The 25771-nt window shown below is 64.6% G+C and overlaps 3 protein-coding genes across 4 annotated transcripts; 2 read left to right on the top strand and 1 right to left on the bottom strand.

Moving 5' to 3' along the window:
- Positions 1-389: 389 nt before the first annotated feature.
- On the bottom strand, positions 390-15725 carry CHLRE_13g568450v5 (uncharacterized protein). The gene is made up of 36 exons (XM_001693656.2): positions 15117-15725; positions 14760-14981; positions 14408-14618; positions 13875-14136; positions 13574-13703; positions 13240-13402; positions 12921-13079; positions 12688-12791; positions 12419-12540; positions 12160-12298; positions 11762-12055; positions 11501-11584; positions 11105-11386; positions 10835-11003; positions 10378-10571; positions 10048-10256; positions 9815-9931; positions 9458-9641; positions 9199-9301; positions 8862-9008; positions 8358-8671; positions 8051-8219; positions 6256-7920; positions 5907-6148; positions 5371-5810; positions 5018-5137; positions 4583-4817; positions 4213-4441; positions 3801-3892; positions 3436-3624; positions 3095-3235; positions 2782-2925; positions 2341-2541; positions 2015-2134; positions 1354-1734; positions 390-1084 (listed from the first exon to the last, which is right to left on the bottom strand). The coding sequence occupies exons 1-36, from the start codon at positions 15531-15533 to the stop codon at positions 872-874; spliced, it is 8607 nt and encodes a 2868-aa protein (XP_001693708.2). The 5' UTR covers positions 15534-15725; the 3' UTR covers positions 390-871.
- A 150-nt stretch (positions 15726-15875) lies between these two features.
- On the top strand, positions 15876-17877 carry CHLRE_13g568467v5 (uncharacterized protein). 2 transcript variants are annotated; one of them, XM_043069328.1, is made up of 3 exons: positions 15876-16271; positions 16563-16705; positions 16973-17877. In XM_043069328.1, exons 1-2 carry the CDS (start codon positions 16183-16185, stop codon positions 16636-16638), a joined length of 165 nt encoding a protein of 54 aa, XP_042917303.1. In that variant the 5' UTR covers positions 15876-16182; the 3' UTR covers positions 16639-16705; positions 16973-17877. The 2 variants fall into 2 exon arrangements, with proteins under 2 accessions (XP_042917303.1, XP_042917304.1); XM_043069329.1 differs by having other exon boundaries at positions 17255-17877.
- A 58-nt stretch (positions 17878-17935) lies between these two features.
- On the top strand, positions 17936-25497 carry CHLRE_13g568500v5 (uncharacterized protein). The gene is made up of 6 exons (XM_043069330.1): positions 17936-18181; positions 18278-18328; positions 18665-18689; positions 18931-18996; positions 19193-20025; positions 20296-25497. The coding sequence occupies exons 1-6, from the start codon at positions 17996-17998 to the stop codon at positions 22600-22602; spliced, it is 3468 nt and encodes a 1155-aa protein (XP_042917305.1). The 5' UTR covers positions 17936-17995; the 3' UTR covers positions 22603-25497.
- Positions 25498-25771: the final 274 nt, after the last annotated feature.

The following is a 25771-nucleotide window of genomic DNA, read 5'->3' on the forward strand; positions in this document are numbered from 1 at the left end:
TGCCAAGTAACCGCAATTGGCTATCATGTGTCTGTTCTGGCCGTACACCTGTCGGCGGCTGCACGGGGCAGGGGAGGCACGGGGTTGCTTGTTCATGCCTTCATGATCAGCCGCCAGGACATCTACAGAACCGCCGTACGTGCATACACTTTTGTGGGCATGCCCCCCGGCCCAAGGTTGTCCAGGTGTAATTGCTGTGGGGTTTCCGGCGGCATCAACTGGCTGGCAAGTGTGCGTAGTCAATTAGTCATCAAAGACGATCAAAGGCGGCGAATCACCCCTGCGGCGACTGAGCGCGGCCGAGGAGAGCTGCTGGACAGCTGGAGGCATTGGTCGTAGCTATCAGGCAATGCGAGGTCAGCGTGCGCGGACAGGCGGACTGGCGTTGCACATGTTACCTGTCGGAGCGATATGCTAGCCCCAGTGCAGGCGGCCATACGGTCCACGTGGCTGTGAGTTGCCCGTGAGTCGCTCGGCTGCACACCGTATGCAATACGTCGACACGCGGCATGTGTGTATTCCGTACGGCGTGTGCTTATATGCGCAGCTCTCTAAAAGTTCGCATGGTCTGCACTGGCAGACACAAGTGCATAGATAGAAGCACGCATTGGCGTTGCCGGCACCAGTGCTGCTATAGCCAATGACGCATGCACCCACGCACGAACGGGCTTTGGCGCGCGCGCACACAGTGACGCGCACCCAGTCAATTCACATCCCGTCGCCCACACCATGACCCCACCCATCTGATGTGATTCTATCTCAGCCTTCAAGCCCAGGCATACAGCCCGCCTCATCCCAGCACCACCATGGGCTCAGGGCTTACGTCATGAACATACGTGTCACCATCCGACACCCATTAACCCTGGTTGCTTTAGCGGTATGGCATGTTCTCCTTATCCACCAGCACCCCGCCGCCACCGCCAGCCGCTAGGTGCGCCGCCTGCTGCTGCTGGCCCTTGCCGCTGCCGCTGCCTCCCACGTGCCGGCTTCCTCCACCCTGCTGCTGTTGCTGCTGCTGCACCTCCAGCAGCGCCTCCAGCCGCCGGCGTTCAGCCTCGTGCTGCTGCGCCTCGCGGGCAAAGCGCTGCGGAGGGCGAAGGCAGACCGGGGGGCGGGTTGTCAGCGGCAGTCCAACACGTCCTACGCCTCTCCCAGTCCTTGTGGCTCGCCCTGCCCTGGTGAAACCAAGTCCTCAAGCGTTGCTGAATACCGTAAACACGCACGCACACAAGCGCGCTCGCATATATGATCCAACCCAAGCCGCGTCCCCGGCTCGCCCACCCCCCTTCCCCGCGCAGCCGCATCCATCCTTTCCAGCCAATGTAACCCCCCAAAATCAGTACCCCATCTCACCTTGCACTTCTCAGTCAGCATGTCCACATCATATTGCAGCGACCGCACGTCGCGCAGGTTGTCGAACACAGCGCCGCCGACGCTACCCGCGGCCGCAGCCGCCGCGGGCCCTCCCGCGCTGTCCACGTCCTTCCGCAGCCGATACAGCAGCGCCTGCAGCTTCATCTCGCCGCGCTTGGCGCGCCGTAGCTCGCTCTCAAGGTTGGCGATGCGCTCCTGCAGCTCCGGCGGGGGCGCGGCGGGAGCAGCAGCCGCGGGGGCGCCGGCGGCTTGCTGCTGCTGTAGCCGCTGGTTCTCTTCTGTGAGCCAGTGGATCTGGGACTCCAGCGAGAGCTTCTCAGCATTGAGCTCGGCCTCGCGCTGCTTAGCGCTCAGCTCCAGCTGCAGATGCAGGCGAAGCAAGGTAGCAGGCGTCGTGGGCAGAGATGGCGGGTGAGCAGGGCGGGTCACAGGGTGCTTTGTAAGGGAATGAGCAACGGAGGTGGAGCTGGCGTGAGCGAGAGGCTCGCCTACGAGCCTTGTTGAAGGCGTGCGGCGGGCGGAAGGCGGCCTGCTCGACGGCTTCCCGGCATGCTCGTCAGCGCCGTCATTCTATTCAGAGGCGCGCCCTGCCCCATCTCTAGTTCCTATCCTTGCGCCCATTCCCGCCCGGCCAGCGTACCTCGTCGATGGCCTCCGCCTGCGCCTCCTGCTGCGTCGCCAGCTCTGCCTGCAGCTCCCGCAGCTGAGCCTGCAGCTCGCACACCCGCGAGCCGGCCGACTGCTGCTCCTCCGCCAAGCGCTGTGGAATCAAGGACAGGCGGCGAAGACGTGGGATCATCATCACCACATGTTTACCCCTTGCCTAGCGTGTGGAAGCCATGCCTTCACGCGCCTGCGTCTCTCATCACATCCGCTGCGCCTGTGCCTGTGCCACGCTCCCAGCTTCGCGAACCCTTGTGGACTCTGCACGCCACCGTGCGCCCGCCCGCCCGCCCGCACCCCTACCTTGTTGGCCGCCGCCAGCTCTGCCTGCAGCTGCTCAGTGGCCAGGCGGTGCCGGTTCTCCTGCAGCTGCAGCTGGCCCTGCAGCTCCGCCAGCGACTCGGCGGTGGGCTGGCCGGGTCCGCCGGCATCGCGCAGCGCCTCCTGTGCCCGCGCCAGCTCGTCCTCCAGGGAGCGGTTCTCCTCGCGCAGCTCCTTGACGGCCTGTGAGAATGGATGAGGAGGATGAGTCGGACAGAGGCGACAGCTAAGCAAGATCGATAGGAATGGGACAGCCTGAAGTCAGGCGGGCTCGTCGACGGCACCGTCATGCCCGCCATTCCTTACACGACCCTGTCCTGCTATCCGCTTATCTACAGGTTGCCGGGACCCCCACTGGCAACTATGCACTGGCGGCACCCGCCCCAATCCACCCAACGCCCGCCCGCCCACTCCCGCACCCACCTTGTCCATGCCCGCCAGCTCCACTTCCAGCCGGCTGCGTGCCTCCACCGCCGCCTCCAGCGCGCCGTCCAGCTCTGCACGCTCCACCGCCGCCGCGCGCCGCGCCTCCGCCGCGCCGCTCATCTGCTCCGTCAGCTCGAGCACCTGCGCGCACCAGGCACGATATGTTATGGCTGCGTAGTGCGACAGAGCTCACGCACAGCGCACAGCACCGCAGGGGCCAATGGGAGACACTTGCAGTCAGTGCTGTCTCTTGCAGCGGAGCCCCCGCGCACGCCCATACCCGTGTGTGAAGCGGTTTGACGTGGCCCACCTGAACCTCCAGCTTGGACCGCAGCACCTCGCTCTCGCGCAGCGCCGCCGCCAGCGCCGCCGCACCCTGCGCATCGGAGGCGGCGGCGGACGACTCGGTCTTGGCCTGCAGAGCGGCGTGGCTGGCCCGCAGCTCCTGCATCTGCATGGGGGGAATGGGCAGCAGAACAGACACATGATGGGGGCGCATGGTGGCAACGATGGGCAAGGACAGGTAGCCTCGCGCTGTTTGTGTCAACCAGTGGCGGAACGCAAGGCTATCTAGCCGAGGGAGCCGTGCAACGCAGCGCAGCTCGCAGTTCTTGAGAGGGCGCGCGCGCCACGCTGGATGGCATGCCTCACCTGCGACTCGAGCAGTGTGTTGGCGTCAAGCAGCTCCGACAGCTCCGCCTCGGACGCCGCCGCCGCCTCCTTGGCGGCTGCCAGCTCCTCGCCCAGGCGCTTCACGGCGGCCTGCAGAGAGGCCACCTGCAGCTGCAGCTGGGCGGCCTCGCCGGCGGCGCCCTCCGCGTCCGCCGCCTTCTGCGAAGCCTGCATGCATGCCGCATGAACGAGGGGGAGGAGGTTGGGTTCGTGGCGCTGTCAGGTGCGTGCAAAACAGCGTCAAACGCAGCACCCGACAGTACACTACCATGCGTCATGGTATGCGCCGTTTGGGAACAATATGAGGCTACCAGTGTTGCAGCCGTGAGTAAAGCATGTCTCACCTGCTGGTGGCTGTCGTTGAGCTGCCGGACGCTCTCCTGCAGGACCTCCACCTGGCACTTGAGGTCCTCGGCCCGGTCAGCGAGCTCCTCGCCTGCCAGGTTGTGAGCATCGGCATTAATGCCCCATTTAGGGCAACCTTCCCACGGTTTCCATATTGACGATGCTTCAAAGACAGCCAGCCACCTGTGACACTAGGGCCCGGAGCAGTGACGACCACACACACACACACACGCACACACACACGCACACACACACACACACACACACACACACACGCACACACGCACACACGCACACACGCACACACGCACACACGCACACACACACACGCACACACACACACACACACGCACACACACACACACACACACACACACACACACACACACACACACACACAGGGCAGCGCACCCTTCTTTTCCGCCGCCTTGCGCCGCTCCGCCTCCTCGCCCAGAGCCAGCCGCAGCGCCTCTGCGTCGGCCTTGACCTCGGCCGCCTGCCGCGCTGCCGCCTCCTGCGCCGCCACTGCCTGGTCGTACTGCAGCAGCAGCGCCTCCAGCGCCGCCTCCGCTGTGGCCACGCGGCCGCCGGCGCTGCCCTCCAGCGCGGTGCGGGCCGCGGTGGCGCCCTCCAGCGATTCCTGTCATGTGCGAGGAGAGGAATGCAACGGAATGCAATCAGCATGAAGTGGGAATGGCGTTGCGCAAGATTGCTTCTGAAGGCTGAACGGGCATGGCATGCAAGCCAGCGTGCGGGCTCATCGGTGCGCCCAGGTGCGCACCTGCAGAGTAGCGGCCCTGGACTCCGCTGCCGCCTTGCCCGCCTCCGCCATCGTGTGCGCCTCCCGCAGCGCCGCCAGCTCAGACTCCATCGCCACCGCCGACTGCCGCATCTCCGCCAACTCGGCGCCCAGCCGCGCCGCAGCTGCCTCCTTGGCGGCGGCGGCGTTCTCCAGGGCGGCCGCCAGCTCCGCCACCTTGGCGCTGAGGCCGTCGCGCTCCGCCAGCAGCGCATCCCTGTCGTTATGGCAATACCACACACGCTGGTGGTTTAAGACTCATGACTAAGGACCATGGCCGGTGCTTCAAGGCGAAAGCCCATGGCTGTGCGAACACGGAAGCAGTGTGTTTGGCTAGTCATCCGGCGCGAGCATCCTGTGCTGTAGGACGCGGGTGGGTTGCAAGACCAGCAGAATGCAGACGCTACATGTACTCACACGTCTAGGGATGGCGGCGCGGTCTCGGGCACGTTGACGCGGCTGGCGCCCGGGCCCTCGCCACGCAGCGCCGCGACCTCGTCCTGTAGCCGGATGTTGGCGGTCTCCAGCTCCAGGATCCTGCGGGGCATGGCATTTAGAGCTTGGAGAGCTTGGGCTTGACGAATGGTTGGGCCGTTGTTTGAGACATCAAATGTGATGCCGAACTACCAGTAGGTCACAGCCACCGGGCATAGTACACAACAAGGCCACGGCCGCATGTGTATTGCAGCTGTCGTTCAGAAGAAAAACCCGTGGAAGGCACGCGTGCAGTCGAACCACACGTCCCCATGCCAGGGCGCGCGGCCGCTCACCTGTGGGTAGTTGCCCGCTCCACGGTGTGCTTCTCTGCCCGCGCAACGTTGCAGGCTGCCTGCACGTCCGACATCTCCGCCTCCAGCTCCGCCTGCCGCGCCTGCAGCTCCGCCACCTGCTGCCGCAGGCCCGACACCAGCTCCTCCTGCTGCTCCAGGGATTGCCCGGTGACCTCCATGGCCGTCGGCGCCGCCGTGGCGGACTGTTGCTGCTGCTGCTGCTGCTGCAGAGACAGCAGCTGCTGCTCCACAGCGGCGTGCTGCGACGCGAGCACATCGAAGCGCGCCTGCAACGCCACCGCCTCGGCCACCGCGGCCTCCTGTGCGGCAGTCGCCTGCGCCAGCTGCGCCACCTGCTCCTCCGTCGCCGCCTGCAGCTGCGCCGCCCGCTCCTGCAGCTCCTGCAGTGTTTGCTTGGTCTGCGCCAGCTGTGCCACCTCCTGCAGCAACAATGCGGAGCATGGTGACTGTTCATAAGTGCCCTCACTCTTACAGGACGCGGCTCCAGCCCACATCACGCGCAGTCGGCAACCCACCTGCAGGGCCGCATGCAGCCTCTGCTGCAACTCCTCGTTTGCCGCATCCCCTTCCAACACCGACACCGCCGCCGCTGCAGGTGCGGCCAGGCGCACCGACAGCTCGTCAATGACGCGCTCCAGCTGCAGCCGCTGCTCGGCCTGCTCCGCGGCAGCTGCCGCAAATTGCTCTTGCGCTGCCAGTGCCGCTGCCAGCTGCGACTCGAGCGTCTCACGCTGGACAGCCAGCTCCGACACGCGAGCTGCAGAGCGGTCAAGTGACGTGTGTGTCAGTGATGCGGCAAGGTTTGAGCAGGCAAATGTAGCCAAGGTAGCACGGCACGCAAGGCACGCTTTCTGCAGGGTATACCTTCCAAGACAGCGGTGTCCGCGCCCACAGCGCCCTGCTGCACCTCCGCGACAGCCGCCCCCTCTGCTGCAGCTACCACCGCCAGCTGCTGCTGCCGCTGCGCGCATCGCTGCTCCAGCTGCGCGCAGCGCTGCTGCAGCTCCACCGCCGCCTGCCGCTCGCGGCCCAGCTCCGCATCCGCCGCCGCCAGGCGCGCCCTGAGCTGCTGCTGCTCGCAGGCGGCGGCTGCGCGATCCTCGTCGCGTGCGAACTCCGCGTCCTTGAGCTCTTGGCTCAGCTGCTCCAGCTGCTGCTGCATCTCGGTGATCTGCAGCCGGGCCATGCCCGCGCCGTTCAGCGAGCGCGTCAGCTCCCCGCTGCCGATGCCGCCAACCGGCGCCTCCGCCAGCTGCCTGCGGGCAGCCGCCAGCTCAAGCTCAAGCGAGTCGCTGCGGTGCAGCGCGGCCGCCAGGGCTGCGTTGATGCGGTCGATCTCGGCGGCGGACTCGGCACGCAGCTGGTCCAGCGCGCCCAGAAGAAGCTGGAGCTGCTCTGGCGCGGCGGCTGGGGTGGCGGCGGCGACGGAGGCGGCGCGGGGCTGCGGCGCCGGGCTGTCCAGCAGGCCGGCAGTGTCGTCCTCGTCACGGTGGGCGGGGGCAGGCGTGGCGGCGTGGGCGGGTGCAGGTGCAAGTGGTGCTGCGGCAGCGCCTGCCTCGGCGACGGCGGCCAGCTGCTGCTCCACCTCCTGCACCCGTGCCTGCTGCACTTGCAGTGCCTGCTTCGCCTCCGCCGCGGCCTGGCGTGCCGTGGCTGCCTCCATCGCCACCGCCTCCAGCGTGGCTTCCAGCTGCTGCATACGGGACCGCGCCTCCGCCAGCTGCGACATGGCGTCGCTGGAGGCCGCCGACGCACCCGCCTGGGCCTCCGCCAGCTCCTGACGCAGACGCTGCGCCTCCTCCAGCGCGGCAGTCAGCTGGCCCGCCGCGTCGCCCGAAGCCGTAACAGCGGTTGCCTGCGCCGCCTCGAGCTGCTGAGCCAGCTGCTGCGCCGCAGCCCTCTCGGCTTCAAGCTGCTGACCCAGCTGCTGGGCCTCGGTCTGGGCCTCCGCCAGCTGTGCGGCTGCCTGCTGCGCCGCAGCTTCAGAGGCAGTCTGGGCCTCAACCACCTGACGCTGTGCCTCCTCCAGCGCCGCCTCGGCCTGCGCCACGCGGTCAGTCAGGCGCTGCACCTCCGCCTGCGACTCACAAAGCTTGCCCACCAGCTCCTCACTGCCTGAGGCTGCAGACGCCTGCACCGTAGCCAGCGCGTCCGTGAGCCGGCGCACCTCCGCCTCCACCGCCACCAGGCTTGCAGACACGCGCTGCGACTCGGCCTCCACTGCGCCAGTCCTCTCTGCAGCCGCCGCGGCCTCGGCGGCAGCGCCGGCGGCCTGCGCCTGCAGCTGCTCCACCAGAGCGGTGGCGGCAGCCAGTTCGCTGGTCAGGCGCTGTGCCTCCGCCTCGGCAGCAGTGGCGCGGGCTGCGGCCTGCTGGTGCTGGTCCTCCGCGGCGGTTAGCTGGGCTGCCAAGCTCTGTGCCTGTGCCTCACTGGCCGTGAGCTTGTCACCAGCGGCCGCCAGGGTGGCTGCCTGCTGCGAGAGCTGCTCCTGCAGCGCGGCGGCAGCGCCCTGCGCCTGGTCAAGGTTGCCTGTCCAGGATATGCGAGGAAGCACTCAGCGATGGCAAAGGTAGCCCATGAAAGCTGTACCGTGTACGGTAGGTTCTCCCCACTGGGTGGGCCTAATAGGCTGCAAAGGCATGCGCACTAGCAAGCTTACCCTGCAGCTCGGCGCATGCAGCCGTACGCTCCGCCAGCTGCGCCTGGGTGGTCGCCAGCAGGTCGCTGGCGGCTGCGCTGTCGCCTCGGAGGGCGGCCTCCTGGGCCTCCAGCGCCGACACGCGCGACCGCAGCTGCTCCACCTCCTTGCTCACGCGCTCGTGGGCAGCCTGCAAGACAAAGTACATGAGTAACTCAGAAGGTCCCGCCACATGTTTACAAAGCGCACGCCGGGCACCACCTCGCCCATGGGGCTGCGCAATGCTGCCAATGCATGACAGCGGACAGACCGTAACTGCCCTCCGCACCTGCACCTCCATGGTCTTGACCTCTGCAGCCGCCGTGGCCGCATGCGAAGCATCCAGCGCCGCCTGCAGCTCCGCGCCCGCCGCCGCCTGCTGCACCGCCTCTGCGCTCAGCCGCTCCACCTTTTGCTGCGCCGCCGCCAGCTGCTCCGTCGCCACCTCATGCTGGGTGCGCATTGTGTCCATGACGGACTGGCGCTGCGCCAGGTCGGACTGCGCGCCGGCTAGCTCCGACTGCAGCCGCGCAAGCTCCGCCGCCTGCTGCTCGGCGGCAGCCTTAAGCGCCTCCAGCTCGGCGGTGGCAGTCTGCAGCTGGCCTGTGGGCGTGATGGCGGAGAGGTTGGGAGTTTGGGACACCAGTCAAACAGTATTCGATGATGGGGCCAATGGTGGGAAGAGCAGGGGCCGGCTGCAACACCGAATGCGTGGATGAAAGTACCAAAACTAGCAGCTGGGAAGGTAGGAAAGAGATGTGGGTATGCGATGCAGGGAGGGGGCGGCGCTTACCCGACACATCCTTGTGCTCCTCCGTCAGGCAGTCCAGCTTGTGGCGCAGCTCGGTGCCTTCCACCTCCAGGCGGCCGTTCTCCTCGCGCAGCTGCGCACCCTCCTTCTGCGCATCCGCTAGCTGCTCCTCCACGCCGGCGCACTCGCCTGCGACGCATTAGCAACAATGTCGCGTCAGCAGCACGCAGGATAGCGGACAGCGATGAAGCCCTACCGCCCAAGCACCCAAGCAAGCAAACAAGCAGCTTCCGATGTCCTGATGGGGCACAGCATGCACCGCGGTAGCCCCGCGCGCGGACGCGTTCGGCTTACGACCACCCCCACCACCGGTACTCACTCTGCTTGGCCATGAGGTCCATCTGCACCTTCTGCAGCTCCACGCTGGTCTGCTTCAGCCGCTCCTCGAAGCTGTTGAGCTGCTCCTTGCTCTTACTCAGGTTCTGCGGGCGCGTGGCATTGCAGTCGGCAGTAGGTACATGGGGCACACAAGGCCGCAGGCAGCAAATGACGTACCATTTGTACACCGGGCACCAATGCAGCGCAAATGGCACAGACACCAGCACATGCGCGATCATGCCTTTCAGGCGGCGGCTCACCACCATGATGCTCTCGCGCTTCTTGTATTCAATGGCGTCCTTCTTCTCTAGCGTCTTCTCCATCATCAGCTTCTGGCCCTGCTGCTGCTTGAGCTGCCGGTCCAGCGCGGCCTTCTCCTGCTGTGCTGTCGCTTTGTCCTGCAGCGCCACGCGCAGCTTCGCCTCCGCGTCCGTGAGCCGCTTCCTACAAAGAACATATGAGTGGTGCGGGAGACGTCGGCATGTTGGATCACTAAGCCGACGGTACTAGTCGGCATGTGGAACCGTGCGTTTCAGGCAGTGCGACTTAGGATCTGACAAACAGGGGAGGGTTAGCGGCAGTCGGTGGGACAGGATACGCGCGCACCCAGCACCCACTTGACTGCGTCCAGCTCCTTCTGGGCCATGTCCTTGCCCTTGGCGCCGGTCTTGGATTCCAGTTGCAGCTTCTGCAGCTCGCCCTTCAGGTTGGCAATCTCCTGCTTGCTCTTCAGCCTGCGGGTTAGGCAAGGAGTAGGTATGATATGCGCACGAGTTAGGCTGCAAACACGTGTGTGACGTCACAACGGAAGTACATCTGCACACGAGTGCGGCTTCGGGTGTGAGCCCACCTCTCCTCCTTGAGCTCCTCCTTGGCCTTGAGCGCGCCCGCCGCCTCCTGCACCTTGGCCGACAGCTCCTCCACCTGCCGCTGCAGCTCCGCCTTGCCCGACGCCGCCTCCGCCGACTGCTCCAGAGACGCCTTCACCAGCATCTCAGCGCGCTCGCGGGCGCTGCGCAGCTCGCCCTCCAGCTGCGACAACGCCGCCGCAGCGCTTGTCTGCAGGCGACAAACATGTGGACCGGAGAAGAGTGCTCGGCATGCCGTGACGGTGGGTATGGAAATGGGAAAGGGAGATGGAGATGGAGAGGAAGCCGCCGATGCGAGGTGGCCGCCGCACCTTGGCGTCGGAAAGCTCGGTGCGCAGGGCAGTGAGGGCGGCCTCGTGCGCGGCTGCGGCCTCCGCGGCGGCCTGCTCCGCCTGCTGCTGCCGCTCGGCCATCGCTGCCTCGTGCGTGGCGTTCTCCTCCTCAGCGGTCTGCTCCAGCGCCGCAATCCTCTCCTGGGCCGCCGTCATGCAGGCCTGCAGCTCAACTGCGGGACGTAACACATTACAATCACATTGGAGGCTCAGAAATCAGAGGGAAACCCGTGGCCTGTTGCAGACATGCAATGTGTTGACGGATGAGAATCTGTGCGATCAGCACTCATATACCTGAGCCTAACGACGGGGAGTAATGGACCCCACCGGGTCAGCGCTTTTCCCTCACGTCGCTTACGCTAATGTTCAACACAATGCAATGATAATGGATGCGAAGTCGGGCGTGCTGGCTACCGGTGTAGGCAATACCCCGCACCTTCTGCCGACTCCATCTCGGTGATGCGCTTGCGCAGCTTGGCCGCTGCCTCGCCCGCCTCCGCCAGCTGCTGCTCCTTGGCCGCCAGCGCCTCCTGTGCCGCAACCCTGGCGGCCTCGGCCTCCTGCATGGCTGCCCGCAGCGCCGTCAACGCCTCCTCGTGGCGCTCCTGCACACAAGAGACACCGCAAGAAGCGAACCCGCTCACCTCACGCGAGAAGCATAGTAGAGGACATAATCCCATGCCTTCGCACATGGTACCCATCGCACCTGCGTCACGGCGCTCTCCAGGCTGAGCCGCTGTACCTCCAGCGCGTGCTTCTCCGCCGCCTCCTCCGCCGAGCGCGCCGCCGCACGCGCCGTCGCCGCCACCTCCCCCTGCAGCTCGGCCAGCAACTTCTGCGCCGCCTCCGTCTCCGCCGCCGCCTGCTTGGCACGCAGCTCAGCCTCGATGGCGCGCACCTCGCACTCCTGCGCCTTCTCCACCGCCGCCTTGAGCTCCTCCTCCTGCTTCTTCTGGTACAACGGCGCACGCTTGCGGGACTCCAGCTCCTGCATGCAGGACCGGGGCACACAGTTAGCCCAAGGCCAACGTGAACTGGCTCCTCCCAGCACGGCCCGGTGGCCATGGGAACGCCAAGTGGAAGGGGCCGGCCCCAGACTCACCCCGACGTGGACCTCCAGGCGCTTGTTGCATTCGTACAACTCGCGAGCACGTGCCTCCGCCTCGGTGGCGCGCTCCTCCGCGGCCTGTGCGGCAGCAGCGATGGAGCAGGTTGGCAGTTGCAGATACGCAGCGACCGTGAAAGCCTCTACCCATGTGAAAAGGCCCTCCCCTTGCGCACGCATGCCAGCTACGGCATGCACATTACCCGCAGTCGCCCCTACGCCAAGCTTACACATCCCTTCACATCCCTCAACGCCTACCTTGAGGGTGCGGCGCGCCGCCTCCAGCTCATCCGCCTTGCCCTTCACCTTGCCACCCAGCTCCTCCAGCGCGGCCGCCGCCGCCGCATCCTTGGCCTCACGCAGCCCCGCCTCGTAGTCCCGCAGCTCCAGCTTGGCACGCGTGTCGCCCAACTCGGCCTTCAGGCTCTTGAGCTTCTCCTTGAGCTCGGCATGGGAGTCGTTCAGCTCGCGGTGGCGGCCGCCCAGCTCCTCCAGGCGCTCAGTGGCGCCAGCCAGCTGCGCCGCACTGGCGGCCGCCAGGGACTCGCGCTCCTGGTGGATGGTTGGTGACATAATAAACATGTAGGGCTTGCAGGGGCCTGGCGGATGCAGCACTCCCCAAGGGCCGCGCCCAAAGCCCTCCCATCACCACCCACCTGGTCAGCCGCGCGGCACGCGGCCTGCAGCTCCTCCACCTTCTTGTCCAGCTTGCGGCTCTGCCACTTCGCCTGCTCCAGCTGCTGCGTCAGCGCCTCCTGCTGCTGCTGAGCCGCCTCCAGGGCCTCACTGGCGCTTCTGTCCATTGAAGCACGGACAAAATGAAAGCGCGGCGGTGAGCAAGCATGGCACAGCGAGGACAAAGGTGCGGATGGACCTGAGGTACGATCAAGGGATGCAGGAGTGCAGTGGGCGCACCTGCCGGTGGCCTCGTGCTGAGCGGCAGCCTCCTGCGCGGCCTGCAGCTCCTGCTGCATGCTGCTTAGCCGCTCCTGGCTGTCCTGCAGCTGCTGCGCAAAGGCGCGGAGCACTTGGCGGTCCTGCGGGCATACATGCCAGACGTGTTGGTGGAAGGTGCGTCAGGCTTATGATGTGCACTGGAGCTGGGTGTCAACCAACTGGAACATGCGCTACTCGGCACGCAAGCTACTGTATTGATCAGGACCGCACATTGCTGAGCAGCGCACCTGGCTGGGCAGCAATGCCATAATGCGGTCCAGGCCCTGGCGCACCGAGCCCTCCTCGTCCTCGTCACCCTCGGAGAAGACGTCGTCAGAGGGAATGGAGCTGCCTGCAGGGCGGAACGCATTACCAGCAGCGTATTCAACGTGGCCACATGGTACGATTGAGTGATTGACAACCGGATACGGCTGCATGCACGTGAGTACAGTATGAGAGTGCGCGACAGTGGCTGACTCACGGTCGCGGCGGCGGCGCTGCGGCGTGGGTCCTTCCACGGCGTCGCCCTCCTCTTCGTCCTCCTCAATCAGGGCCGACAGGTGGGGGTTGGACTTGCCGGCCAGGCCGCCGTCCAGCCGGCCGAAGCTTCGCTTGCGCCGCTCGGCGGGCTCGCCTCCGCCTGCAAGGAAGGGCATCAGCGCCACCTTCGTTAATCACAAACGGCGAGGCCGCCACTGATGGCTGAGAGGGCCGGGAGGCCGGACCGGATCACCACGGCTACAGCAAGTCGCCACCAACCACGACGCCGCCATGCTTCACATGGCCGGAAGCTGACTCACCCGACTGCGTGGGCGTGTCGGCAGCTGTGTCCGTCAGCCCCGCCGCCGGCGCCGCCCAGGCGCTCTTGCCGGGGCACCACGTCTCGCGACGGCTCTGCTTGCGGCTCATGCCCTCCGCCGGCTCGTCACGTTGCTGGAACATTAGCTTCTTCGCCACCTCAACCTGCAAGGGCGAATGGGGCTCGTCAACACGACCAACGGGTTTCGGCAAGCCTAGCAACGCTGGTCCAGTGCAGGGCAACACGCCGTAGCAGTGCTGCAAAGGCACCGCTGACCGCGGCCGAAACCCTACGCCCTGCGCCCCCACATGCAAGTAGCCCCGACGCCTGCCCACCTGCTTCTGCGCCTTCTCGCGCTGCTGCTGCTCCTCTTGCAGCTTGACGCGCATGAGCTCCTTCTCCTGCTCGCTGCGCAGCAGCTGCGCGCGCAGGTTGTTGATCTGCTCCTCCACGTGCACGCCAACCCTGAGGGCAGCACCAGGCCAACGGTCCCGCTTAACACCCAACATTTCCTGGCTCTCCACTCCTTCCCTCAACGCGCATGAGTAGCCTGCACTAAATTACCGTGCGGCTTTCAGCTCTGGACACCCTGCCCTCCATCCGTTTCGCGCTCCCCGCGCCCCAGCACCCGCGCACCCGCTCTCCGCCAGGCGGCGCTTGAGCTCCTCGATCTCTTTGGTCTGGCGCTTGAGCACCGCCGCATCGCTCAGCACCTCGTTGACCATGGCGTTGTTCACCACGCGCTTGGCGCGGCAGGCGAAGCGCAGCGTGCTGTGGCTCTCCTCTACATGGCACCCGGCGGGCGTCATGGCGCAGATGATGGCGGTCTTGGCGTTGCCGCCCAGCGACGGCTGCAGGATCCGCGTCAGCTTGGAGTCACGGTAGGGGATGTGGCCGCCTGGGATGTTATGGGAAGGGTGGGGCGAAGCCGTGTGGTTGGTGCGTACCAGTGTGTGCCGATAAACACATCACGCAGCAGCTGCTGTTACAAGTTTACAAGTTCGCATAGTGGCGCCGGTTCTCCGGGCCGGTTCCTGCCAACATTCCGCCTTGGGCTCCGGCGCACACAGCCCAGCTGTGCTTTTGTGCGCTGTCTTGGACTCGTGGGCCTCAGTCCAGGAGGAAATGGGCATACTTGAAAGCCCCCTCCCCAACCAACACAAGCCCACCTGTGGCCAGCGCGCCCTCGCTGAGCTTGTTGATCACATTGCCCAGAGTTAGGAGGGACTTGTTGATGGCGGTGCCCTCCTTCATGCGAATGCCCTCCGCGCCCGTCTTGGCCACGCGCTCGCTGCCGGCCAGATCTACCAGTGTCAGCACTGACACCAGCACCGCGCCGGCATCATCGCTCTCCGCGTTCACCGCCCGGCTCTCCACCACCTGCACGCCACCAAGGTCAGCACATGGGATGCGTGTTACCACTTCAAGATGTCACAGTACGGTACTGCGGCGGCTCTAACACAAGTCCGCAGCTACTGCACGCCCCGGCCCGCGCCCCCTCCGCCAACCCCTTTCGCGCACCATGCGGAAAATGGTGTGCGAGCGGCTACTCTTCTCGTTCATCTTGGTGGAACCGATGTGGCGGTTGGCCTCGCCCGATTCCAGCAACGCCAGCACCTGCTCCGGGCTGGTCACGATGTCCTCGCGCAGGCCGCACACGTACGGCCCATTCTCCTTGCTCTCATGAATGGGTAGCTTCATGTTTTCGGGCGCCAGCAGGTCGTTCACCTCCTCGTTGTAGAGCTGTCAATATGGTTACGCATTTGGAGTGATGGGAGCGGCTTAGTAAGCGTGTTGCCCGGTCTCATGTGGGGCCGGGGCTCCCTGCACTCCTGACGTCCCCACCTCCTTGCTGGCGGCCCCAACGCCGTCACCCACCTCCATGTAGGAGACACGAATGAGGAACTCGCGAGACTCATTGCTCTCAATGAGCCGGAAAGCCTCCGCAACAGCCAGCGGGACAATGCCCGGGCTGTCCGGGGTGCCGCGCATAGTGTGGGTTTTGCCGCTGCTCGTCTGGCCGTAGGCGAACACAGTGCTGTTGAAGCCGCTGACCATTTTGTGGATGAGGCTCTGCGTGGTAACCTCATAAATCTGCGCTGTTGTCCACTCTGGGCTGAAGACGTGGTCAAGCCCATATTTGGTGTCGCGGGTTCTGTCCACATCGCGAGTACTCTGGTCCAACTGGACTATGCTGTTACCATCCACCTTCCAGGCGAAGTACTCGTTCCCCTCCTGGCGATTTAGCGGCCTCACCCGCACGCTCACACTGCGGGACAAGTCGGCGAAAGGCATTTCAGCCGCGGTCAAGACTGCGACGCTCGCTGCTGAGGCACACCTGATGTTTTCCATTCCTCCAAATCAGTCCAAGCACAGCAGGTCCAGCTGCTCTAGGACTATCTTGTCAGAAGACGAGAGGCTTAGTCCAAATTTTCATTCGTCTGTCACTTTGCAAGTTTAGATAATGGTCAAAACATTAGCCGGTTCTTATGGTAAATAAGCAAGATGCTTAGTCCATGAATATTGTGTAGGCTGAAGGCTGTCCTAGGTTGAACCTAGTTCCGCAGCGGATCCAGGCTCAGCCTGGCAACATTGCCACCCTGCGCCTGTCCAGTGTCGCGTAACAGCTATCGATATTCTATGAAAGTGCCGTATCCATTACAAGGGCGCCTTGGAACTTCCAAAGCATTCTGTCATTCTGACTTCTGAGTTGGGGCAAACGCTGTTTGTGCGTCTTCTATAATGCAGTGGCCTCGGGCTGACTCAGCTGTAATGCAGTAGCTATGGGCATGGCCTCCAGGGTCGGTGCGGCGGCAATACCGCAAGCACCGCGCCCACCGCGCAGCCCGCCGACGCACCGCTCGACCTGTCACCTTCACGGCCTGGCACATCGAAGGCCCCTGTTCACCAGCACACACATCGGTCAGCCGTTGACGGTCTGTGCATGCGCTGGCATGTGGGCAGCACGGCCGTCATGTTGCGGGGTTGCCGCGCGGTGGGAGGCATTCGGCGCGACACAGGAAGGCACTGCTGGTGGGTGCTAACGGATTTGGGGTGAGGTTCTCGTGTGCCAGCCATGGTGGTCGACTTAGACTTGCCTGGCAGCTTGTAAGGAAATGGGTTAGGGCGGTCCCCGGTATGGAAACAGTGTGGCGGTATTGGAGTGCCGTAAGCTCCCTGTCGGCCGGTCAGGATGTGGCTGGTGCTCCAGACGGGCCTATTGGAGTGTCTTGACCATCAAAGGTCGGTTGTCCCCGGTCAACCTGACACTTATCGTGTACTGAAGGTAAACACACTGGCAACCATCTGTTTGCTATGCTGCAGGGACATGCATGCAGCATGCGGTCAAGGGCTAGGTGCCGACGCGCCCTCCACATCGCACGCGGACGTGGAGCATTAAGTGGCCGGCCTGGGAGCAATCTGTGCGGCTGGCTATGGCTACGCAAGATGGACTCTGAGGCATGCAGGTGGGTCGCAGCGGGCTGCCTGGTGGTGTGCGGGGCGGTGCGATGTGGGCTTGTGGGCATGAATGACTGGAGGTGTGGTTGCCACCGTGCGTGACACGTTACGCCTCCACTCCTGAGGCGCTCGTGGCCTTGAAGGGCTGGTGGCCTTGTGAGCGCTAGCGCGCCGCTGTGAGCGCTAGCGTTAGGCCCAGCCATCCGCCCCGACAGCGATACTCGGATGGGTTCAGGCAGGCCTATGCTGGCTTTCCTCTGCATGCGAATGCGAAGCTTTGCAGCCGCCAACCGGACGAGCTTCCCCTGCGGGCGGCGAGACGACTCCGTCACCCAGGCGGGCGCTAGAGGCGTCCGCGTCACCGGTACTGCAGGGGCACTGCCGGAGGGTGGGAAAGTTGCCTAGCGCAGGCATCTGGACTGCCGCGGCGACCCGCCCCAGCCAGCTTCGAACGCCCGCGCACGCAGCCAAATTTGGCTCGGCAGGGTACCCGGCTCACCCTTACAACCAGAGGCCACCGGCAACTTTTCGGATTTCCTACCCTCCTGCACTGCCAGGCCGTGTGCCAGGCCAAGAACGGCAGACGACCAGGCGGCGTGGGCGCCCCGGCGCCACTAGGCCCCCGCTTTCGAATGACTAGGTGCATCCCTTCTTGCAGCTTGCTTCCTGGTCGTGGGGCATGGCGTCAGTGTGGGATAGGGACCTCGTCAGCCAGGAGGAAGGAGTCGCTTGCGCGCAGCTTCATTCTGTACTGACGCGGCCCTTTTGCATTGAGGCAAGGTGCCCGACCTTGGAAAACGGTGCAGGCAAATGCTATAAACCCTGCAAACGACGAGTGCAAGGGCGCTTGCGGCGTGTGAATTGGCAAGTAGTTTGTACTTGTTGTCAGTTGGGGCCCGACCGAGTGCGGTCGCTCGAAGCTTGCCCGGGCCCGAGTGCACATGACACGGTCGATTATTTTGCAATTTTGTTGATCAAACACGACTTTAGAGGCGTTCCGCTAGGCCGGTCTGTCTTGGAATCGATATGCTAGGCTATCCACATTTAGTTCGCGGGTCGTGTTACGTTATTGGCATAGAGTTGGCGCTAGCGGCGCGGGCAATTTAGTGGTCGTGTGGACAGGAGGAGTCGCTGACCGGGATCCATGCCGGCCTCCAGTCACGCGCTCGCACCGAATATGGGCTGCCGGCCCTGCTCGAGCATAGCATAACAAAAGCACATATACATACATCTTCATTCAATTTTATACACGCTGTTCGCTCGTCGCGCAAATTTGCCCTGATACGAGGCAGTCGCGAATGTCGAGCAGTGATTCGGATGCCGGCCCAAGTCTTAGCGCGGGGGATGACCTGTTTGACCCAGCTTACAGCGAGGACGCAAGCCGCTCGCGGCGATGCAGCGGCAGCGCGTGCGGCAAGCGCACCTCGTGGAGCAGCGCAGAGCTCGTCAAGGTCGCGACGCAGCACGCTATGCTTGGAAATAAGGCAAGAGTGGACTGGATAGCCTCCGGAAGCGTCGCGTGCGGCGCTTTCGGTTCTAACCGCACTATGCAATTGCTTCCGTAATTCTTGTTGCTGCAGTGGGCGCTTATCTCGAAGGCCCTCAACAACAAAACGGACGCGCAAGTAAAGGTGCGTCTCGGGCGCCCGCAAGAGGGAAAGCTAGCGACGAAGCTACCGACGAATCGTTCGGGGACCAATGTGGGGACGGGGTCGCAGCGTACAAGGTTGTGTCATCGATAAAGCTCACCCAAGGAGGTCATGTGACAGCCTATCATCAGCGTGTAGGCTCGTTTCTCAGGATTGGGTGCTTGGCGGTTGGTGACGGACACGCTTTTTTTGTGCAGCTTGCCCCAAGCTGTTCGCCGCCGACGGCCTTGCTCCCCCGCCACAATTGCTACCGAACTACCTCCTAACTCAACCCTCGCTGCCCCCTGCTGCGCTGCTCCGTGTTTGACTCCTTTATAGAACATCTTCCACTCGTTCGAGCGAGGTAGGCGGGGGCATGTCGCACGCTGTCTCCTGCATAATATTGCCATGCAAATAACGACCCGTGTAGCTGCCGCGGGTGTGCGGCGAGCAAAGTACACCGTTTTCCTGCCGTTTCCGAAGGCCAGCCCTCCCTTCAGGCAGCTTCCCTTCCTTGACATACCTTCCGAGTTGCGGGGCGGGGGGGGGGCGGGGCCTTGGCCAGCGAAGTTCCTGACCGCCTGGTTTCGAATGCGTGCACGCAGCCAAGCACGGCAACAAGAAGTGTCTGCTGCTGGTGTACTACGCACGCGCCGTAAAGGACTGCTCGGGTGCGTGTGGGGGACATTCAAGGACGAATCGCCGGGCTTGGAGCGAGCCCCGGGCTATCCCTGCGGATCAGGATTTGTCCACGACATTAATTATGTAATCTGGACATGGGGGTAGGCTGCAAGTGCAAGAGCCCAGTGCTCACCGGCTGCTGTTCACTTGCCTACCATGCATTCATCACCCCCCCCCTTTCCGCAGATGACCCGGAGGCTCGGCGCACGGCGCTGCAGGCGGCTCGGCGGATCATGAGGGAGGAGACCGCGGCGGCTGGCGCGGTGCACACGCACGCCGGCGGCCGCAGCAGTGGCGGCGGTGGCGGCGAAGCCAGCGGCGGCAGCAACCGCAAGAGCCAGCAGCACCAGCTCCAAGAGCCACTCCAACAGGCCCAGCCTCTGGTGAAGCAGGAAGAGCATGAGCAGCAGGCCGCGTCGGTCCCCCCCAGCACCGTCACCACAACCACCACGACCACCAAGGGTAGCGCCCCAAAGCCCCGCGTGACCATTGTCAGCCGCCGGCGCGCCTCGGATGGCGGACACGTGTTGGTGCGCCGCCGCGAGCACAGCAGCGGGTCTCCATCCGCCGCCGCGCTTGCGGCCGCCGCCGAGGAGGCGACGGTCCTGGCCGCCGCAACGGCAGCGGCGGGCGCGGCGGCGGGCCGCCGCGCGCGGTCGTTCGTGTCTCGCGGTGCGCTCGTGAGCTCTGATGGCCGCCGCGGCCCGAGCTCGGCGCACACGCCCACCCCGCCGCCGCCGCCGCAGCAGCAGCTACAGCAACACGGGGAGGAGCCGCTGCCGCAGTCGCCGCAGCAGCAGCTGCTACTGCCGCAGTCGGTCGAAGACTACTACTACTGCACTGGCGGCGCCGCCAACGGCCGCTCGCCGTCAACGGCGGCGGCAGGATCGATGCGGAAACCCATGCCCTGTGCCGCCGTGGCTTTGACCTTCGTCGACAACGCCGCCGCCGCGCCTGCGGCGGCGGCGCGACAGCTATCTGCGGGTCCTGAGGCTTTCGCCACTGCTGACGCGCCCATGGTGCGTTGCCGCCGCTGCTTGCTTGGTTCCTGACTTCGTGCGGCTTCGTCACCGCCCTTGTCTATTGCCTCCCACGCTCTGCTTTCCATCCTCACCCCGCGCTAGGTACCTTCCGACCTTTCACCGGACCCGTACGCCCACTGCACGTAACTCCTGCGCACCCGTACCCGCCCGCCCGTCTGCCTGCTTGCCGCTCATATATAGTTGCACTTACACACGCGTGCACGGTTTCGACCCCCTTTTCCTACGTGCTTTCCAAAACGCACACAGGACTGGGACATGGCCGATACCAACGGCGCCGGCGCCGAATTCATGATGGTGGATGAGGAGGTCTCGGGCGCTGCCGCAACCGAAACCGCAACGGCCTTTGACATCCACCACAACGAGCACGGCTTTCGGGTCAACCCGGCTGCGGACGTCGAGAGCGCCGAGACCGAGGCTGTTACTGGAGCCGCCCGCAGCGGCAGCAGCCTGTGCCAGCAGCGGCTGGCGCCGGCCGCCGGCCGCGTTCTCCAGTACGGCGGTAGGCTTGTCAGCGGTGCGGGTGCTGCCGCGGCCGCGGCAGCCTCGCCGGCCGCCGCCGCCAACACACCAGCGCTGGCGTTCACGGTCGCGACGCTGCAGGCGGCGCTGCCGCTGCGCGCGGCGGCTCAGGCCGACGCCAACGCCGGCGGCTTCAGGAGCGGCTTGCACTACGACTCCAAGCGCGACCCCTTGCTTCTGCTGCGCAGGGGCGGCAGCGGCACCAGCGGCGGCGTCGGCGGCGCAGCTTCTGTCAAGGCCGCGCTGATGCCGTCCTCCTCCGAGCCCTGTGCGGCGTCGCCGTTCTCTGCTGCCCACGTTGTGGCAACCGCGCCGGCGGCGCGTTCGCTGGCGTGCCCCTCGCCGTCGGCCTCCTCCTGCTCGTCCCACCACCGCCACCACCACCTGGCGCATTACGACAGCAGCAGTGGCGGCCCCACGACAGGCGCCGCCATCGGCGCCACACAGCAGCAGGCCATTGCTGCCACCTACATGGAGGACGAGCACGCGTCCCCGTTCCAGGCGCCATGGGCCTGCCCCTTGCCGTCGCCGCAAGACCACCGCCGCGCTGGCGCCCTCAAGACCGGCCACAGCCACGGCCACGACGGCAGGGCCGACTGCAGCAGTCTCGGCAGCACCGGCGGTATGCCGCGTCCCTACCCGCCGTCCTCCTGCCCACCGCAGGCGCCGCCTGCTGCTGGTGCTACAGCCTCCGTCCTCAACGGCAGTAGCAGCAGCTGGTGCGCGGGCGCCACCGTCGCGTCGTGCCGCATCGTGCCGCCGGCGGCCTGCTATGAGGACATGCTGGCTCCCTTCCTCAGCGCCCCCGGCGGCTACTGCATCATGGATACTGATGGCAACACAACCACCGCCGCCTCCGCTGCGGCCGCGGCCGCTGCTACAGCCGCCGCCACGGCGGCGCCTCCATGTGCCACGCCCGTCAGGCAGACCGCGCCGGCGGTGCCGGCGGCGCCGGCGGCGCTGCTGCCATCACAGCAGCAGCTGGCTCTGCCGCTGCCGCAGCTACAGCCGCTGCGCGAGGACGACTTCAACGATGACCTCATCCGGATGCTGCTGGAGGACGAGCGACGGCAGAACGAGACCCTGGTGGCCTCATTGGCTGCCATTTCCACTGCTACAGCCAGCATTGCTGCTCCCACTGCTGCTACGGCCTACACCGCCCCGCCCGCCGCCAACAGCCCCGCCGCCGCCGCAGCTCCGCCGACCGCGCCGCAGCCGCCGCAGCCGCAGCCGCAGAACGGCGCGCAGTACTTCTACTCGGTCGGCGGCGCCGCCGCCGCCACCGCGGCCGCCGCCGCTCCTGCTTCCGCTGCGCTTGCCTCCGCGGTTTCTACCGCCGCCACGACTGCCTCGTTGTCCGCCGACGGCAGCAGCGGCCAGCTTGGCAGTGGCTACGGGGGCACCAGTGTGGGAAGCTGCGGCGGCAGCCCGCGCGGCCACGCCGGCGTCGCCACCGGGGAGGCCGCACTCCGAAGCTGCGGCTCCAGCTGCCCGCGCTCAGCCTTTGCTACTGCCACTGCCATTGCCTCTGCTACTGCTGTACCGGACTACGCAACCGCTTGGTGGATGCAGCCGCAGCAGCCATCTGCAGTCGCTGCCGGCCGCAACGGCTGCCCCTGCTTCACCTGCGGTGGCGCCGCCGGCGATACCTCCGCAACCGCCAGCCACCAGCAGCCTCAAATGCCTTTGCAGTCGCAGTCGCAGCCCCACCAGATGAGTGCCGTAGAGACGGCCAGCGCCGTCCACACCCGAGCCTCGCCTGGCGCCGTGCCGCCGCCATGGCAGCAGCCGCAGGCCGCTGCTACTGCCAGCGCAGCCGCTGCTACTGCCAGCGCAGCCGCTGCCGGCTCTCTGCCGTACTTTGCGGTCTGCGACCCGCAGTGCCTGCCGTACCTGCACGCGCAGCAGCAGCAGCAGCAGCAGCAGCACTGGGGCACCGCCTCAGGTGTTGATGGCAGTAGCCGCATGGCGGCGCCGCCGACGGCGCAGGCGGCGCAGTATGAGATGCTGGCTACAGCCATGAAATGGCAGTAGCCGGCAGTAGCTGGCTGGAAGCCTAGCTGCTGGTGTTCTACAACTTGAGATGGATGGATGGTGCATGTGTTGGCGTGTTGATGATAGTACGTGGGTTCGAGGGACTCATTGGCTCGCTGGCTCATCGGCGGACTCACTATTGGTGTCGCATTCATTTGCACGGGCAAGACACACACATACACACATGCATAGCTGCCCTGTAAAACAAGTACGGTTAATTGCTATACCATTGCTATATGGTATCGCCCGAGTTGAGTTGCACGTGAGACTACAAATAACAAGTTGCCCAGGGCGCACTGAGAAAAACAACACTTGCATTTTCTTACACCGGGCAGAGGAGATCAAGGAAACAGTAGATCTGAGCATGCAAGTGCCGCATGTCGTCTAGCTGTTTGTGTTCATTGTTCATGGGTCGGGTTTCTAGCTGTCGCAACCTACCGGTGCACAAATGAACTAGGTTGCGTGTGTCCGTTTTACCTGCATGAAGACGGGACGAAGGAAGGCCGGCAGTCGGACGGCGGGCGCCGAGAGAGCGCGAGGAGGACGGTGGCCCGCTTGCGCCTTGTGCCATGACACCAGTGATTTGACACATACATACACAAACAGATGCCTGGGCAAATGCAGTGGGTGCGGGTGCGGAGGTTGCGGCAGAGGCTGTGAAGCCTCGACAGAAGCTGGGGATGAGGGAATGAGGCTGAGACGGTGGGCTGAGGACTGAGGAGGTGGGATAAAATTGTACCGCCGGCCTTCACACCGCACGGAAGCGGCTGCTGGACGTTGTTGTTGCTGGTTGTCCGTGTGTGTGCGGTGTGGTGGTGTTCATACACGCTGTGTGACTCTCGCCGCCGCCATGCGCTATCAGGCCCCATAATATGGCGGTCCTAGCGGTTTGGCTGGAAATGACCTAAGACTTGTTGATGCTTGCTACTGTATGGTCGCGTGAAAGCGCATAGAAATAAGGCCCGCTGAGGCCCGGGCAGGAGATTCCAGTGGTTGTGGTGTGTCGCAAACGGGCGGTAAGATGGAAGGGAATTTTCCCGGAGAGAGGGAGGCTCTGAAGAGGATTGGCCTACTGCGGTATGCGTGTGCCGCCGACGGAGTGCCGCCGACGGAGTGCCGCCGACGGAGTGCCGCCGACGGAGTGCCGCCGACGGAGTGCCGCCGACGGAGTGCCGGGACGGAAGGGCCGACGGACAAGCACTGTCACGGGAACTGCCAGTCGCCGGAAGGCAGACGGCACACGTGCGTGTGTTCGCTGGACGGACTCGCGCCTGTTGCGTATTTTTGGTGGTGCCGGAAGTACCTTTTAGGTTGTGGCCGTGTGATGTCGTGGCGGGACGCAGGTGAAGGGCTCCATTCCCCCAAGTCACGAGATATGCGCTTGGCCGGCCGCCTGGTCAACTATTGGATAGTGGATACCGAGAGGTGACTAAATGGGTTGTGTTGGAAAAGCGCATCTGGTGTGCGCACGCCTTTGCGTCTGTGTGAGGAGATGATTTGGCCCCTTCTTGGGTGTCGGCAAGCTGCTGTACAATCAAATGACGAGAGGTGGGCCGTCCTTTCGAACCAGTGAGAGGGGAGGAAGCAGAAGGACCGGTGCTCTTGTTGGGAGCTTACATACGGCTGAGCACACATGGGCCGCCGCCATGAGAAGGGGCGGCCGCCGCACGCGGGCGCGCCGCTTTGCCTGTGCCTTGATAGCTGTGGATTCGCGTCAGGTACTGCTGTTCCGTACGTGCTGTTCCGTACGGCTGTGGATTCACGGCAGGTGTACAACATGGATAGACGCACATTTACCGGGAGGGGTGCTATGATGTGGTGTGTGTGGTGTCTGTTGGCAGGAGCGGTAAATAAGCGCAGAACGGGTGATATGGGAGCCCGCTCGCATGCGTCCTGGCTGCGCCACCGTTTATAGCCATTCTTTATTCGAGGCCTTGCGTACAAGTGCGGCCAGAAGCATCCGAGGGGCCAGGGATGCTTATCGTATAGCTCCACCGCAGGAGCAACGCTCGTAGTCTGTAGGTGCATGGTATGTAGCACGTAATTCCTGTGGGGACCGTATGAGCGCGGAAGGACACCGTGGAAAGACCAGGCAGTTGTATAGCCACGAGACCCTGACTCGCGGCCCGCATGCGTGGACTGCCCTTGGTGCAAAAATAAAATGTGGTTTGGCGGTTGGCAGCCAGTGCGGCGATGGCAACATGCGCGCGTGTGACGCATGTGGGCCGGTGGGGCAGTGGAGCCAGCCCCAGGCAAGATGCCCTGGTGCCGCCGGCCCACCCGGCATTGCCAGTCCGCGTGTTGCTCAGGCCCGCCGGTCCGTTAGCTGCGGAGCTTCCAATCTAGCATTCTTATTGGTGTGTGTTGGTGCGGCGTATGATAGCGTGGTGCGACCTGTCCTCGCAACGGCGCTCTCGTAGAATAAGATGGCAGAGCTCATTGCCAAATAAAGAAAGGTTGCCGCATGCAAGGGTCTGCTTCAAGGGCAAGGCATGTTTGGAGACCAACTTGAGCCAGCAATTTGAGTGTGGGGCGGGCCACTGACAAGCAACAGTTGTTTGCAATTCATAAGTTGGACAAGCAACAGTTGTTTGCAATTCATAAGTTGTCTTGGACTCCAATATTATTTGTACGGGGCGCACCGTGAAGCACGCATTGTGTGCGTGCAACGTGGCTGTATGACACAGGCACATGGACCCAAGACTTTGGAAACACTGTGGTGCGGCGCGCAGGCGTCCCACAGCAATTGATTGGTGGCTGAGAGGCTCAGTGTGGTGTTGACATACCGGAGAGTGGGGCCTGAGGTATGGAGGAGGCGCCGGTCTTCCATTGCCAGCCGTGGGCTGGTCGCAATAATGTACTGTGCAAATTGCAAGGCACTTCACTCTTCCTGCACCCTACTGCGGCACAGCACTGCGGCAGAGCACTGCGGCACAGCACTCGAGCACGTGCGCTAACCGGGGTGAGGCGGCTCTCACGCCACAAAGTCGGACCTGTCCCCGAAGGAAGCTCGATCGGCTTGCTTGTGCGTTTTGAAGGACGCGATTGGCCGTGGCGAGCGTGCAAGCGGCATCAAGGCGTGACGGGCAGAGGGGGGCGGGGGGCCACAGGGGGGTACCTTACTCCAATCCCAAGTAAACCAGGGGCTAGGGGGTGGCTGGTGGGGTCG

The sequence above is a fragment of the Chlamydomonas reinhardtii genome, chromosome 13 (assembly GCF_000002595.2).
Source record: "Chlamydomonas reinhardtii strain CC-503 cw92 mt+ chromosome 13, whole genome shotgun sequence".
NCBI lineage: Eukaryota > Viridiplantae > Chlorophyta > Chlorophyceae > Chlamydomonadales > Chlamydomonadaceae > Chlamydomonas > Chlamydomonas reinhardtii.